The sequence below is a fragment of the Macrosteles quadrilineatus genome, unplaced genomic scaffold (assembly GCF_028750875.1).
Source record: "Macrosteles quadrilineatus isolate MER2022 unplaced genomic scaffold, UCM_ALF_1.0 Scaffold_9__3_contigs__length_116548681, whole genome shotgun sequence".
Lineage (NCBI taxonomy): Eukaryota > Metazoa > Arthropoda > Insecta > Hemiptera > Cicadellidae > Macrosteles > Macrosteles quadrilineatus.
Genome location: NW_026542602.1, coordinates 35,240,080 through 35,257,765, shown reverse-complemented (window position 1 = coordinate 35,257,765; position 17,686 = coordinate 35,240,080). Strand labels below are relative to the sequence as shown.

At 33.1% G+C, this 17,686-nt stretch overlaps 1 protein-coding gene across 1 annotated transcript in view; it reads right to left on the bottom strand.

The window, feature by feature from the left end:
- Nucleotides 1-5,700: 5,700 nt before the first annotated feature.
- LOC129004121 (retina and anterior neural fold homeobox protein 2-like) overlaps nt 5,701-17,686 on the bottom strand; it is a 30,544-nt gene continuing 18,558 nt past the window's right edge. The window contains exons 3-6 of the mRNA XM_054432556.1: nt 10,503-10,614; nt 9,107-9,248; nt 6,558-6,640; nt 5,701-5,929 (exon numbers count right to left, since the gene is read on the bottom strand). Coding sequence (XP_054288531.1) covers nt 5,805-5,929; nt 6,558-6,640; nt 9,107-9,248; nt 10,503-10,614 — 462 coding nt within the window. The 3' untranslated portion in view covers nt 5,701-5,804. The remainder of the gene's footprint in view (nt 5,930-6,557; nt 6,641-9,106; nt 9,249-10,502; nt 10,615-17,686) is intronic.

Sequence of the window (17,686 nt, the reverse complement as noted above, 5' to 3'; positions counted from 1 at the left end):
TAAACCTGTAGTTGGAAATCGTAGTTTGGCAAATGGAGCCAGCAGCTTTGACGTTTTGTAGAAATGGGCCTGACGCTCTATCCAAAGATACACCAATTGGGGGAAATGTATAGAATATGTTATCACACTAATTTGATGAGAAAATAAGTATTTATATTGGTATAGATTTATTTAACTTCATAACCCACAGGTCAACTATTAAAAGTTTATAAGGAAATTCATCGGAAATCTATTTTCATCGAGGATAACATTAACCACATGTTATCCAAAATTGGATTAAAATTATTTATTTTTATTCTCCATGAATGTATATTTATGCGTCCATGCGCATTATAACACTCTTGAGTTCTCCGGTTTAAAAAATGTTGTGTCAACGTGTCTCCTAAAATGCTTTTGCATTAGTTCATTGATCGGCCTGATATCATTTTATGTTGAACCCAACGTCTGTTTTTAAAGATTTTCATCCAAACTTATATAATATTAAATTTTGTCTACATTCAACTAGTTTAACAAAAAAGTCGTCTAAAATTCAAACTATCGCAGAAGACAGAGATAGACTGTCTGACAACCTGAGAATATTCTCAGGTTTATTTTACGGTAAAAAGTAATAAAAACACACATTAGTACCTTGTATTGATAATAATGTTATTTACGTTATTCGTGTATCTAATAAAGTTCTCTTTTATTAACCTGTACAAATGAGTATTGGATAAAGCAATATTGGAATAGCTCAAATTCAATGTGTCAATCCAACATCAACATCCTTTTTTGAAACCCAATAAAAACCGATTATCTGAACAAACACATCGATTATTTTGTTGGGTGAGGCAGGTAGGCTACATGGAAAATAGCAATTTGAGGTTAGGTTCGCTACAGACAGAGCCTGGAGCTAGTAGATTACAGCGGATTAATCATGTGTTTTCGTGTGGTTTTCAAGGTCAGCGGATGATTCAAGTTTCCTTTGTCTTCATCCACAGATTTCACAGTAATTTGTTCAATCAGAATTTGTAAAAAGTCCCAGAGAGTGTAAATTATATTCCAATACCCTTCGATTCTACATTACGGTACATTATTTTGTGGCAACACGTAGTATATTCAATTGAGTTTTTTAGATTCGTGCAACATTTCAAATTAAAAAAAAAAAATATGTTTAATTATTTTCAACAGAAGAAAACACATTTTTTTATGAATTTTTACATGACCAAGATAAAGAACCCTCAAATGATATTTTAGGATAATACTTTGATAGAACTCAATCAATGCTTAATCCTTGATCTTTTAGAAAAAATCCACTAAAAACTTAAAGCCTTTTACTACCAGTTTTCATGATAAATGACTATTTTCAAATTGTATATTCTAATAAGGGTTAATTTATAAAATAATTTTGTGCATTTAGGTATTATATCTAGGAAAAACAATAACAGTAATATTTTACAGCAAACACACTAGAGTTTGTCAACAATAAACTCTAATACGATAAAATAACAAGTTACAAATTGGATGATAATTGTTGTACCAATTTAGATCGTGGTTTTGAGAATAGACAAGTATAAATAGCGTTCAAACAAAACAAAACTTTGGTGATAACCTATGGCATCAAGGAATTCCTTGAATGACGTTTAAATACTGGGAAATAGTTGATAGCTATTTATTAATCTACTGTAAATGTTATCTTAAGAAACGATTCATACGAGAACTAATCGTTTACGATTTAATAGGCAAGAACTAGATTTTGCAATAACTTGAGCAAAAAAAATTGTTTTGAAAGTTAAAGCACCTTGAGCTTCGGACTACTTGTTCGTGTGTTGAAAGGATGGTGTTAAATGATCTTTATTTCTATTCCTTTCCATGTTTTATACTATTACATTAGACTAATCCAAACATTTATGTTTCAAGTGTTTTATTTCCCGAAGCTGGTCGAATCGTAATTACCTTTTAATTATCTATGCTCCTCACATTCTCTTTCTGAAGTCGATGTTGGATTACAGATCATGAAACGTTAAGAAAAGTATGTTCAAACACTGATGGAAAATGGCAGCAATAATCCTTCAACCAGCAGTAAATCAGCTGTATAATACTCTGATTGTCTTGAATCGTAAATCGACCAGACAAAGATCGAAAGTTACCCCGCGAAGATGGATACTTTCTACATCAGTAAGCAGGTCAGGTAGGGAATCCCACTTGAGCGAAAGTCTGTGGAAAATCGGTGATAACATCTACACAATTCCACACAGTTGCTGGGTGAGTTACACGATGGTCTAATGGACAGGTCGGGTTATAACGTTACTGTAAAGGAAACCTAAGTAAATTATATTTGAGTTTAGAAAACATTGATAGTATAATTCAAATTAAATTTAGCAAATATGCGACTTATTTTACAGGAATATTAAGAAGGAACTGCAAGATTTTATATTAATTTTGCATGTTTTTTTAATGATACTTTGTAATTTATTGGGCTAGAGTGTAGGTGTTTTTGTTATATTATTAAATAATTTAAATGGTTTAAATTGAAATCAAACTACATAACATTTTGCATTTTATACTGTATATTAAGATTAAACTATTTAATGCGAAGCACTTGGGTCTTGAAGCTGATTTTCCGAAATGACATCGATTGAAATTTGAATACCTCGGTGTACCGTATGGAGGATGTCTGTAACTGTAGTACAAAAGAATACGTAGGAGCTCCCACCAAAGTTGTTGACCCTAGACCTACGTTATTTTCCTTCTGGTCCAATACACTGCATCAATATCGAACATAACGTCACACGGACAAAACTTAACATGGACATAACGTCACACGGACCTGTATCATGGACACAACTTCACACGGAAAAAAAGTAACATGGACATAACGTCACATGGACAGAACGTAACATGAACACAACGTCACACAGACAAATACCCCCGCCGCAGCAAACCTGCCGTCTGAGCGAATTTCCATTTGGCCGAATTGATTTTCAATTGATCTATTTAAATAACATTATTAGGTTTAACGAGTACCTAGGTTTGCTGCTACAAGGAAACTAATAAAGTAGTGTGTTTTTAGTAAAATATTGATAGCTTACTATAAAATAAATAAATTTGCCAACTTTGATCAAAATATATCCATAAACAAGCAAACTACAACATTTTACAATATTCTCCATAAGAATAACATGGGAATTTTAAATTTACCATTTTTTTAGTTTTCTCCGTAACTAATAACCGTACAAAAACACTTTGATATACTGAATTGTTTGTTTTTTTAAGCTCTTTAAGAAGGTTTAGAGAAAAATTGGGAAATTTTGTGTTTTGAGGGTAAAAAGTGAGAAAAACTCATTTTTACCCCATAAAACCCTGTTCCCATGGTCCGATCATGCTGGATCGCGAACTCATTCAAGTTTATACCGCCTTACACCTTCAAACCAAATTTCATCAAAATCGGATAAAAATTACTCAAGTTATCGTGTTCACGGACACATATATATATATATATAAATCTATATATATATCTATATATATATATATATATACACATATATAAAAATTTGAACGAATGGTATTTTTGGCCTCTGGGGACATTAAAATGAAAAAGTAAATCGGTCCCGGGCCTAAGTCTTACCATGAGACCTACGGTAATAGCTACTTCCCTATAGGGAAATTCGCTAAAAGTAACATGGACATAACGTCACACGGACAAAACTTAACATGGACATAACGTCACACAGACCTGTATCATGGACACAACTTCACACGGACAAAAAGTAACATGGACATAACGTCACATGGACAGAACGTAACATGAACACAACGTCACATGGACCTTATGGGTTGCCATGTTGGTGACGATATAACTATGCAATATAAACAGAAAATCAAAACAAATTAAAGAAATTCCAATCACATGTTTTATTTACAGTGTGGGGTGAAAATAGGGAAGTCTTTAGATTACACCATTTTTGGTAGATTTTTCGACCACCTGACGACCTCTAGTAATAAAAAAGTCTTTTAATTTAAGTGGTTTTCAGTAAGATTTTTTTTTAAACTACTCAAGTCAATAGAAATGAAAAATATTACAATAATTAATTAAATGTTTTATTATCTCATCAAATTTATAATATTAGTAAGATTGATAGTGAATAAATACCCACGTGAAGAAAACTTAACAAATAAAATAAGTAACAGACGATAATCCTGTTCTCTCCATGAAAAAATTACGATTTTCACATAACGGGGTTTTAAGTTGGGAGGGTGGTTGCAGAGTAGTATACAATATATTTTTTGGCATTAAAAGCGAAAACCCTTTAAATAGTTTCATGCCGATGTTATTTAAGGGAAATAATCAGGCATTTAGTATATTCTGGCACAAGCTAAGTAAACTTCACTAAGAACTGTAGATATACACTGTGAAATTTTTTACATTCCACAGTTAAGACAATTTTTATTGGGATCTTTCACAAACAAGCCTAAAACTGTTTTAATATACACATTTTAAGTCAGTTTCGTTCTTTCCCTTCACACCGTAATTTATTGAAAGACGTTGAGGTTTTTTCCTGAAGTCATCTTAGATCCTTAGAATATAGTTGATTTATTGACTGCTTATCTAAATGTAGATGTCTTTGAATCCACTTGCGAACCCACTCCAAAGTTTTTCCCGGGTTTTCCTCGTTGGGGCCGTTGAAAAGCGTGTTTTGTAAGCATTTGGCCTATATGCGGGTCCTCCAGATGATGAACATTTACGTAAGAATAGTTTTAATTACTGTTGCCGTATGACACCTGTGATTTCGCAAACCACGATACACTGAGTTTTAATTTGGTGTAGAAATTACTACTGAAATACTATTGGTTGTAGCTTACTCAGCTTCTGTGTTAAAGAGTGCTATTGGAATTGTGTAAATTCACTTGAATGTGTGTCTAATTAGATAAACTACACACAGAGATTGGCATTCAAAAGGCTTAATTTATAAACAGATATAGTAATCACATAGTTTTATTGAGGAAAATGTAAAACTCTTGTTTTGGATAAAACAGAGTTGAAATGTATGCATAGTGATTTTATAAACACAACCTGTTAGTTAACAGTGTATACAATTCATCTTAACCATACAAGTTAAAACAAAAATAAATCGGTTTCATAATGTGAATATAACTCTCATAATCACATAATTCTATTACCTAAACGTCAAAATATACAAATACTTTAGTTCACAACAATTATATTTTTTATATTACATTATATACATTCCATTGACTAGAATATTAATAATTCATAATATACAACACTTTAAATAACACAACAAAACTTTAATAAATCGGTCTGAAAAATAATACACAGGTCAATAATTCATTCAGTTAGTATTTAAATTTATCGTTAGCAAGAATCATAAATACTTTTACTGGTGCCTTGCCTCCCTCAGTTAATCTTAAAATTAAAACTTTAAGGAAAACAAACCCTACTACTGTTTGTTTTGAGTTTTCAACTTTCTAGCACAAGTTACGAGCGTCATCTGATGTTTTTGAAAAACAAAGAAGGTGCTAGCATTGCAGTAAAATATGGTCGTATAAAATATGTGGATTTGTTTAATCTGTACATTAAGTTCTCAACGAAATGTCTGTAGTTATTATTGTTTCTTAAGGAAATTTATAAAAATTCAGTGTCAAAGTAAAATCATCACAGAGTTAAGTAAAGTTTGCGTGAAACAGTATAATGATATAAAAGATCAACAAACAATACAGTAAAAAAGGTTGGCTTAAATACTTATTAAAAAAAAAGAAAAAAAACTTATTGCACGTTCTACAGCTACATCTTCCAGGTGATGTTTCTAGGAAATGTCCGAGGTCCTTTTCAGAGAGAGGTCTGTCCCCTGTGTCTGGTCCGGGGTGTGGGGGAGAGGGGGTCGAGGAGGGGAACCATCCCCTGGACTACACCCCCTTAGGGATATACTCTCTGGAAATGTAAATTATAATGATTATATATTTACACACACTTTTGAGTCAAAGTAACATCTTTTGTATCACACACAGTGTGGAAATGGTAGTTTACGCAACAATCTCATAAAGATAGTGTTAAAAACACGAGAATACGAGCCTTGGCGAGTGCCTTAAAAATTCTAGGGGTGTCGTAAAGACTGCTTACGCGAGTTTCGTACACTATTTTACCTACGAAAGTGTTTTAATTACTCACTATTCATTACTTCTAAGATGGGTTGTGTTTCGTTATATTTATCATTACCTCTGACAGTGATGCAACGAAGCATTGTACGAAGCACTATTGCACCACTCAACAATTAAATTGGCCTGAACAGCTGATTAGTTGAAATTAGATGCATTACAATTTTACTTATTTTCTCTCAATACTTGAACCTTATTGGTCACTTACCCGTGTTGTTATGTAAAAAAACAATGCTGTTAAGTAAGTAAACATTGATGTTAAGTGAAACTTTTCAATTCTAAGAACTGCACTGAACGGCTAGTTTGAAAAACGGTCGTTGGTAAAATGTATAAGCCGTTACCTAACAAAACTCCAAACAATGTTGACAGTTTAATTTAGTACAGATACAACATACTATTATTACCTGGATGTGAGTGTGCGTGCGTATGTGAGACGGCTGGCTGTGTGTTAGTACACGGACACATTGCCCCACTCTGTGGTGGTAGACTGAAAATGGAGAATATTTTTAAGATTTCACTCTATAGTGAAAGAAAATAAAAAGATAAATACAGGAATGTAAACATGTGTACTCGTTGTTTCATGACATACACAAGATCTCGATAGTGGTAAATAAATATATCTATCTACACACTGTTCTTTGACCTCCAGTGCTTTAACCATAGAGTAAAGCACAACCCTGTTGGTTTAAAGTTTAAATATTATGTAAGGGAAAAGAAATATATACATATATAATATTATTATGCTGTGAGACAGCTCTTTCAATTTTTAGTTTCAATCGCATCAATTAAAAATGTAGAATGCATAGGGTACTTTTTATTGCTGATTTTAGTTTTTTAGTCTAGAATGTAATTTATAGTTTTCAATAAAAAAAATGTACTGTAAAAAAGAGGATGTCTGTCAACCACGTAGACGGTTCTATGAACGGTCGAGTGTTAGAAATGCGCTTCCTGCGATGAGCCTAGGTTTAAAATGATTATGATTTTTGTTGAATAAACACTGATTTCATTTAATCTAATTTCATTAATTTCGTATGCACTGACCTTCTTAAAAACAAATATATTTTACTCTGTTGAAGATTTCTTAAACTTTTTTATTAAGGTTTCAAGATTTAGGTGCCAAGGTGTCACATGTGGCTTAAGTATTAGCATAGACTAAGGAGAGTAGCATTGACTGTAGTAGGAGGTTTAAAACATAAATGCTACACACAACCCTATGTATTATACTGATTGACGTTGCCTATTGCTGTAATAAGTTTAATGGCAATAATACATTCTTATTAAGAAAATCTTTGTTAAATTGATATAGCAATTTATCATTTGGTCAAAATCGCGCATTCAAACTTAGTAACATAAAACCACAGTATAAAGTGTAGACTGCAATTTTCAAGACTGTAAGTCATAGACTATGTCTACAAAGAAGAGTAATTGTCTATCCTTTATTCTGTAATAAAACACACTTTTGTTTTTACAATAGAATGAGAGTTTGACTGACTGTGTCCAATGCCACTTTTTTATATGTATAATAGTGAAAAGAGAGCCGAGGTAGTTCGTTAAGTTTTAATTGACGTTTTTAATGTTTAAATCAGTTAAAGTCTGTTAGTAGTTCAGTTAGGAAGAGATGAAAATATGGCCAGTGACGTGAGAAGGTCCCCACCAAGACTATACCACTTGTTTAATTTCTCCATCGTTTTCTTTCTACCTACTGACCTAAAAGTCAAGAATCGTAATGTTTTAATAAAAAGTGTACATCTAAAATACAGTATAAATGAGTCCTCTAAATGAGTACGCGGTAGGTTCGCCAGTAGTAAGGTATCTAAAAAGCAGCTTTTTTAATTAACTTTTCCATTTATACTTATACATGATGGAAATATCACTTTTACGATAATTTGATCAAGAGCATTTACTTAGGCAATCTAATAGCAAATATAACGAGATATTATTTCACTCTATCGGATAAACCACACGTAACTTTAAAAAAACGTAAAGACGTACGTTAAACTATCCAATTGCCGACTTAAATTTTGGGCATGGGTAGGACGACACACTGAGGGTTTTAGGGAACATTTGAGAAAATTTACTTCTCTTTGAGTTGATAATGAGTGGTAAATATATTTTCTTGTTACTAATTTACAAACACTTTGTTTACTTGCTTCTAGAATCCTGACAACTCATGATAATGAATAATAGATCTCTCCTTCAAACAGTCTCCGCAACCCGCTGAACATGTGAGTTAACTTTGCGTGTTCATTGTTTTGCTGGTGTTAAGCAGCTAGTTACTTATGACGACCTTATTTATATAGCTAGTTAACTTTGGTAAGTTTAAGCATAAAGTTATTTTACGCAACCAAGCTAGTTGATTTAAAGTAGCCTAGTAAAATAAAACCTATAAGCTGTTTAAAGTACTGATTTCTTGTTAGTTTTAGCGAATTTCCCATATAGGGAATAAACTATTACCGTGGTCATGGTAAGACCTGGGAGGTTTTATGGGGTAAAAATAGGGTTTTCCCATTTTTGACCATACAAACATAAGATTTTTCAATTTAAACCATTTTGTAGAGTTTAAAAAAACAATTAATTTAGTATGTTGAAGTGTTATCATGCGTCAAATAGTTACAGAGAAAATTACAAAATATCGTAATTTTAAAATTCTCATATTATTCTTATGGAGAATAAATAAACTGTTGTAGTTTGCCTGTTTATGGATATATTTTGATCACATTTTGAAAATACACTATTACCATTTCACAAAAAAATAGGCAAATGGAAATTCGCTTAGTCTGCATGTTTGCTGCGGCGGGGTTATTTTTGTGTTTTGCAGTTGGACATTTAAGTTTCTTATAATAGCCAAACAATGGTCTAACTTCACGCCAAAATTTCGTTGGATAGCATCAAACGGTGGCCCATTAACATAATGCACTGTCCTGAGGTACAGTACGGTAAGCTAGGAACATACCATGGTTGAGGCGGTGGAGGCGGCATGATGCGGTAGTTGAGTGGCTCTTGGCTGGGGGCGGCGGGCGGAGGCGGCGATAACTTCACACCTCTCCCGTCAGGGGCGCTAGCGTCACTCCCAGGCGGCATGGTGGGACCTCTACCTGGAGCATAAAACTTATTATTTAGACAACAACACCCTACCAACTTTTAAGCTGTATTTCTTAAGGGGCTGTTATGGACTTTCTCGACCACGGTTAGAATAAACAAATTTGTACGAGGTTTAAGGATCTAAAATCGGTTCCATGGTTTTAAATTCTGAAACGTCATGGAAACTTGGCTGATTGTGATTTAAACTATATATGTCCACAAGAAGCCCTTAAATCACATAAGGTTACCATCACCAAAAATACATGTACAATTAGTGTCGGAACTATATTATTGCATATGAATATAAGTCATGTGAAAAGCAGATTTTTGCAGTATAATATGTTTTTATTGTAAACAGTGCAGATATTATCTTTATACGATAATAATATGACCGGAAAGTGTCTTTACTTGTCTTGATCATCGTGTGTTTTTTATGATTCCGTTTCTGAATTTGTATTGTTGACCATAAAGAAATTATGTAAATACACATTCAATCTAATAAATCCGGCAAAGAGATCCTTTGTAATGTTCTGTAATCAGTGATGATAGTTTAACTAAGTCAGTTATTTGAAAAAGCAAAGTAGAAAATACAATTTTCACCACAAAGAAAATGTCAGTGACTGCAGTTTCTAAAAAGAATCAAAGTACAATATAAGATTATTCATTGAGGTTATGTGATTCATGCTATTCGTACATTTGTTCTATATTATGTTATATATTTAATTTTTGCCAACCTTAAAACATTTTAATAACATTTGGTTAAAGAAATACTTACGTTGTTACTTAAATAACAGGTTCATTAATTTTTAAGTAGTTCTTAAGTATTGTTAGGAAATAAGAAAACAAATTTGTTAGGAAATAAGAAAACAAATAAAAAAATCTACTCTTGCAAACTAAGCTCATACACAAGGTATGGATAAAGATTCCAGTAAAACAAAACACTCAGATTTAAAAATAAATATTCGTTTGTTTTAATTAATTTAATTCTCATGTTTCAGCTGATGGAATAACGTAAATAAACATTTAAAGTCTAAACCACTTACAAAATTATATAATAGGCCGTTTTTACGAAATACTACTGAAAAAAAGTGATTTGTATATTTTACCCGTGTAGTGGGTAAAAAAAAACTTTAAAATTACACCACAATTATGAAAATTTTTAAAGAAATAAGAAAGTTATGGTTTGCCGACAAAAAAAAGCACTTTAGAAATTTTAATATATATAGATTGTTCATTGAAAAAGGAATTCCTGAGAAAATATTTTGTACCTAGAAGAAGTGGAGGAGAGGACAGTCCCAGACAGCGGATCCTCCAAGCGTCCTGAAGCAGTTGAAGACGCGCCTGCTTCCTCCACTTGGCCCTTCTGTTCTGGAACCACACCTGGAATACGGGATCAACGCTTTAACAAGTACAGTATAAAAAGAAGTGCATTGTTTAAAGCTCTTATATGGCGAGACTAAGTTATTTAGGAGATTATCACGGACTTATCATATCACGATTAGTAAAAACAATTCACGATGTTACGAGATCAAGAAATCTAATCCCATCTTCTGATGAGAGAGTAACTACTGTAAATTATAACAAGATTAGTTCACAAACCCCACCAAAGCTGTAAAATTACGATAGAAACAACACCAAAAACAACCTGTATTATCTCAATAAAGGGATCATGCAATTAAGTAATTTAAAATGGCATGAGCTACTATTTAACTACTATTAGCTAAATTTAAAGCACATAGAAGGCTGGAAAACTTTTATTGAGTTTCAGTTAAAATTCCTTACAAACTAACCTTCACTCATCAAAATCCAAAATATTACAAGACGATAATTTAGACGCCCGCATCTCCAGATAAAGGGATGATTCCCAAAGTGTTCATAGCTAAAGTAATCAAAACTGGTGTGACCCTTGAGGGGGTTAGGGGTGGTTTGAATTTAATTCCGTCCCAAGCTCCGCCCCTTGAATTGTTCGTGGTGACAGTCTGTTGCCCTAATATGTTTGTAGTATACATTGTGGGGTGTGTACTCGAGCCCCTCGCACCATATGCGGCATTAATACGTTGTAGTTTTTAATCTCGCACTGCGCTTATCATTTTACTTTTGTCTAGTCTTGACTTTAGGTTGATGAGATTATGGATGCTGTTACCCCCCTTGTAATTGAGTACAGGGCAAGAATGTGCCGATCAATTTATGTATAGAGACATCAGGAACTCAAGTTATCACTGCCTGGATTCACTACCGACTGAGCCGTCGACACTCAATCTTGAATATAAAGAAATGCTATTGTAATGGATCTAATGGATTTGCAATAATAGATCTGTAACGGATACCTAGATCCATGTTAAACATACTTCCCGGTACTCATCATTAGTGCTTAAGTGGATCGGCTAATGATAGTTTCAAGATATGTTTCTGCTCTATTTATGTCTAAAGAGTGCGTTGAATGTATCAATGTTTTTATTGGAATTTCACAAGCTTGAAACTGGTTTCAAAGAAAATAATACGATTTAGCCATAGCTTTTCCTCTGGTATGAAAAAATATAGTATAAATATGTTAAATAAAATACTCCCGCCGTAGCAATCCTGCACACTAAGCGAATTTCCATGTACCAGTATTGGATTTTAAATTAAATCTATTTACACAACATTAGTTTAACAAGTACCTAGGTTTGCTGCTACAGAGAGGGTGATAAATAGTTTAGTAAGTATTAATATAAAATTAGTATAAAATAAATAAATTTGTTAAGTTTGATCAAAATATATCCATAAACAAGCAAACTAGAACAGCTTACTTATTCTCCATAAGAGTAACATTTGGATTTTAAATTTACAAATAATTCAATTTTCTCCGTAACCAATAACCACACAAAACACTCCAATATACTAAATTATTTATATTTTTAATTTCTTTGGAATGGTGTGAAGAGAAATTGGTAAATTTTATGTTTTGAGGGTCAAAATGAGAAAGACCAATTTTTACCCCATAAAACCCCCCATAAACACCCTGTTCCCATGGTCTGATCATGCTGCTCATTCAAGTTTATCCAGCTCTACACCTCCACCTTCAAGAAACCCCTTATCTAAATCGGACAAAAATTACACAAGTTATTGTGTTCACGGGAACATATATCTATATACATCAAAATTTGAACGAATCGTGTTTTTGGCCTCTAGGGACATCAAAATGAAAAAGTTTATCGGTTCCAAGCCTAGGACTTACCGTGCCACCTACGGTAATAGCTACTTCCCTATAGAGGGAAATTCGCTAAAAGTGAAGTAAACCCATTCATTTCTTAGACTACAATGAATGACAAACTAATAGACATTCCATCCCCATGTTAAATTTGTAGCCATTTTTTTTTTGTCAAAATCGACGTAGTTGATGTGAGCCACCTACAGATTGCGCTGATCTCAATTACTAAATTCTGCCGAATACACAATCTTTTTAACCAAGTCAAACTTAGGGAATATATGATGAGTTATAGCAACTGTTATGACCCATCAACCTGGTCAGCAACAACAAATAAGGTATTAAATAGAATTTTAGACACTAGATCATTCTGTGACTGGCTCACACAACTACATTCCCGTTTACCTAGTAAAAAATTGGCTACAGCTGGTCCATATAGATGGGATAGTCGAGGCGCTGAGGGGGTTTGAGCATGCATAAAAGTGTAACGAAATTTGACTTTTGATTGTTGCTATGGGTACCTAGTAGATAAAGAAAATCGATGTTGTCACATTTCTAGGTGGTTAATAACATGGGGGGAGGGGGTGAAGTTGGGGAGCCGCCCGGGGGGCCGCCGCGCACAAAATAGCTTATATCTCGTGAACCAAAAGTCATATGAATACGTTAGACACGTCAAACTGTGCAGAAAAATGCATTCTACGAATAGATTATGTAGTAGTTTCACAGAAATTGACAAGAAGTTACTAAAAATTATATTTTTTAAATTTACGATAAGTATAATCAGGAGTATAATGGTTTTTGTTGTTGTTTAGAACCATTAATCTTTTAATTGACAACTTTTGAGAGTAGTACACTATAGGTAAATAGTACTTCTGTATAATGAAACAATTGCGGTAGGGGAAAGTCGGCTAAAATGGGGACTCTAGTGGTTTCCACATTATATTTCGCTTAAAAATATTGCTAAACTTTTGAAATTTAGACAGAACAAGACTACACTAATGTGTTGACAGAAACTGGTAGCTTTTGATCAATTATTCCCTAGATATAACAATAAAATTATATATTTTTTAAATGCATACATTGTCCCCGTTTAAGACGACCTTTCTGGTAAAATGGGGACGCCATAAGAGCACATGCAAAATTGAGTTTTTTTAATGAAAAAGCATTTTTATTGAATACAAAACACATCAAACTCATCATATTACCTCTTAAAGTGACTAAACATGTTAGAAAGATTGTTATAGAAAATAAAAACTAAGAATTTCTCAACTTAATAGATATGTTAACATATTTATGGAGTTGAAGTTTTTTTAATTAAACTTTACCATATAAATATCCTTAAGCATATCAGTTAGAAATTTATAAAACGTATAAAGTAGTAAAACACTGGTTCATGCCAAAAGTGTTAATGTGTATACGTTATTATCCTACAATCTGTCCAAAACGGGGACATTCTTATAAAACGGGGACGTCCCCATTTTGTCCTACCATGAACGTCCCCGTTTGACCCGCCACTGTATTAATAAAACAAACATGGCGTACCTAGCCTCCACTTTGAGATTTTTGGATAGAAGAAACGACAAATTGTAGCCTAATAACTGAAGATAGTGATCAAACACTTACTTTTTTTATCTCTCTATGTTGGGTACGTAAAACACAGTTGCGACACGAACAAAAATCCAAAGAATAAATCGTCAAATATTTAAAAGTGTGCAACATGAAACTTATAGTCAGTATATCAACGGTAACTAGCTCAAAGTAGAGTGAAATGGTTAGTTCGCAATAGTTCGTCAAAGATCAGCTGATAGCAGCAGTAGTTTAGCAGTACCGGAATGTCCCCATATTGCCTAGCGTCCCCATTTTAGACAACTCTCCCCTACATAACTTAACAGCTATTCAATCCTCAGATCCAATAAACATAACACAAACAAAGCGGCCAAAGCGCAACAAGCGCGAGCTGCCGGCGTCAACCGGCAAACAAGTATGAAGAGAACATTCTTATAAGCCGGTTCCGGCAACCGGCTCAGTCCGCGAGTGGTCTCTGTACTGTGCAGTTGGTGGGTGTCATAGCGCGATGGTTGATACAGATGATCCAAAGTTTATCAAAAGAAGGCGATTTGGGATAAACGGGAGAAGTTGCACGATGATGCTTTTAGTTGCGGAAACAAGTGATGGTATTCACCAAGTTTCTTCCTATGTCTATTAATAACATGAACACCGACTTTCCTCCTTTGCAATAATTTAACATGAACACTCTCCGCCAAAAACACATCATCACTAGACGAAGACATCTTTGACACTGCTCAAAGTGAACTGACTTGTCGCGCTTGTTACCAGCTTTCTTTATGTACGGCTTCAAGCTTTTGCCGCGCTTATAAGCACGAGGAGAAAGCTGCCGGTTTGCCGGCGCCGGCAACCGGCGTTCTTTGTGTACGCACCCTAACTATTAATGGCGAGTACAGTTCAAGCTGAGACTTTTATTATACTTTTAGAACGATGGAGATTCTGAGGATTCATTTTCATATATATAAAATAGTATTGAGGGACTATTATGTAGCGAGAAATATAGTTTGTAAAAGAAGAGAGTAAAAAAAAATTGGTATTTGAACGTTTCCATCACCTGACCATGCTGCACAATTGGTGCAACAGCTGTTTCGGCGATCGCGTAAAGGTAGTGTAAACGATACGAGTAGAAAATGTTAAATACAAGCCTTGGCGAGTGCCTTAAAAACTTCTACGAGCGTCGTTAACACTATTTACGCGAGTTGTGTGCATTAATTAACCTGCAACTGTATTTTAATTACCAAAAACCACTACTCAAAACTTAAAAAGAGAGGTTATTTTTTCTTTACCCATCATTGTCTCTGCCAGTAATGCAACGAATCATCGCACCAATCGTTAACAAATAAATTGACCTGAACAGCTGAAGTTATAGTTGAAGTTCGAAGCATTATAATTTTACTTCTTATCTCTCAATCCTTGACCCTATCTGGGTACCAGTGGTGGTTATATTTTGGCCCTTTTGTAGTGGTACCATATAATTCACCAGAGAACAGTTACATGCCCATATAAGTAGACATCTATTATATATTATGTTTCAGTGATAAATGTAGAACATAATAATATAAAAATATATATTTTTCAGCAATGCTTTTAGGCGTAGTAGCAAGAGGTTTGCAAATTTTTGGATTATTCAACTTAGAAATGTCTAAATCAACCCGCAAAAATCATAAAAATAATGTTTTTATCCATATTATCCAAATGTTAAGGTTGTGTAAAATATGATTCCTTACGTAGAAATATCAAAGTTTTTTTATACGCATAAAATTAAAATTATAAAAAACTACCAAACTATTTTAATTATCAAATTGTATTTAATTGTTGTATGAGAAATAAATTTATTGCATCAACAGTAAATAAATATTATACTGCTGTAACAATTTAGTATTTTCACAAAAATTTTCAATAGAATAATTTAATTTTTACCATATGTTTTTACTTTTATCAATATGTCAATCCATCTCTCTTTATCAAACCTTGTATAATGTATGGACAAACAGACCAATAGGTAATTGATTCAATACATTATAATATAGAACATTTTCAAATAACCTTATTTCATGTAAATATATAATAACCTATAACTTTTTGTAACAAAGTTGCTTCAATTTCAATATAATTTTACTTAAATAACTTGTCAAAATTCAAATTTAGCTCTATGGCAAATGAAAATTGTTATAATATATGTGTGAACAGTGGGCTACAATTTTCCGTGATAAAGTCAGCATTGACATATGTGAATGCAACAATGCATCAAACCTTCCTCACTTCTAAGAGTGCTGAGCTAGTATGAAGATATAAATTTGTAAACTGCATATTTTAATATAATTTTTTTTTTTTTAAGTGCGTATATTTGGAATAAATTAGTGAAATTTGATTAACGAAGATCCGTCCTTGTTACAAACATTAATAACTACACAACATCAAGAAATTTAACTGTGAAGAAGACATCAATTTTGGTGGGATCACTCCAGTAGACATTTTCTTTCCTTGGATCGAAGCCATTACAACACTTTTAAGCCTAACTTTTGAACTTTTGTACCAGAATTTAAAAGTCAAGAAACTAATAGAAGCTTATATAGAACATAAATTAATTAACCTTTCAGAAAATAATTCGAACATAATTTATATTTAAAAAAAAAATTTAACTAGGCTATATAAAATCACAAGATTAAATTCAAACGCCGTTCGATCACCCCACCTGAGATAAAGTTCCATGCAATATAACCCCTCAACCTAAATTAGAACTATTGTAATAGGCCTAGCCTAAAGCTTAATTTAGTAAATTCATTTGCCACCATTTGTAAACTTTTATTGTGAATCCTTAGTTTCTTTTCTTTTACCATCAATTTTGTATTGTAATGAAATAAATTTAAGTTTAGATACTGTACATGGAGTTTCCATTGTAATGTGAAATGTTAACATTTTTTTACGAAAACATAATTTTTATGACCTTTTCAAAACTACATGAAATTGTTATAACCAACCTCAGATTCGGAGATGTATAAATTGTAGGGAATTTATTGCAGTTTCAGATGGTGATGGAACGATCCACCACCAAAATATATTTTGAACTCTCTTCTTTTACAAACTATATTTCTCGCTACATAATAGTCCCTCAATACTATTTTATATATATATGAAAATGAATCCTCAGAATCTCCATCTTTCTAAAAGTATAATATAAGTCTCAGCTTGAACTGTATTCGCCATTAATAGTTACGGCAGCAGGAACAATGACCGCGACGCGTTTTGCGCCTTTGTTTGTGTTATGTTTATTGGATCTGAGGATTGTATAGCTGTTAAGTTATGTACCGCAATAGTTTTATTATACAGAAGTACTATTTACCTATTGTGTACTACTCTCAAAAGTTGTCAATTAAAAAATTAGTGGTTCTAAACAACAACAAAAACCATATACTCCTGATTATACTTATCGTAAATTTAAAAAATATAATTTTTAGTAACTTCTTGTTAATTTCCGTGAAACTACTACATAATCTATTTGTAGAATGCATTTTTCTGCACAGTTTGACATGTCTAACGTATTCATATGACTTTTGGTTCTCGAGATATAAGCTATTTTGTGCGCGGCGGCCCCCCGGGCGGCCCCCCAACTTCACCCCCTCCCCCCATGTTATTAACCACCTAGAAATGCGACAACATCGATTTTCTTCATCTACTAGGTACCCATAGCAACAATCA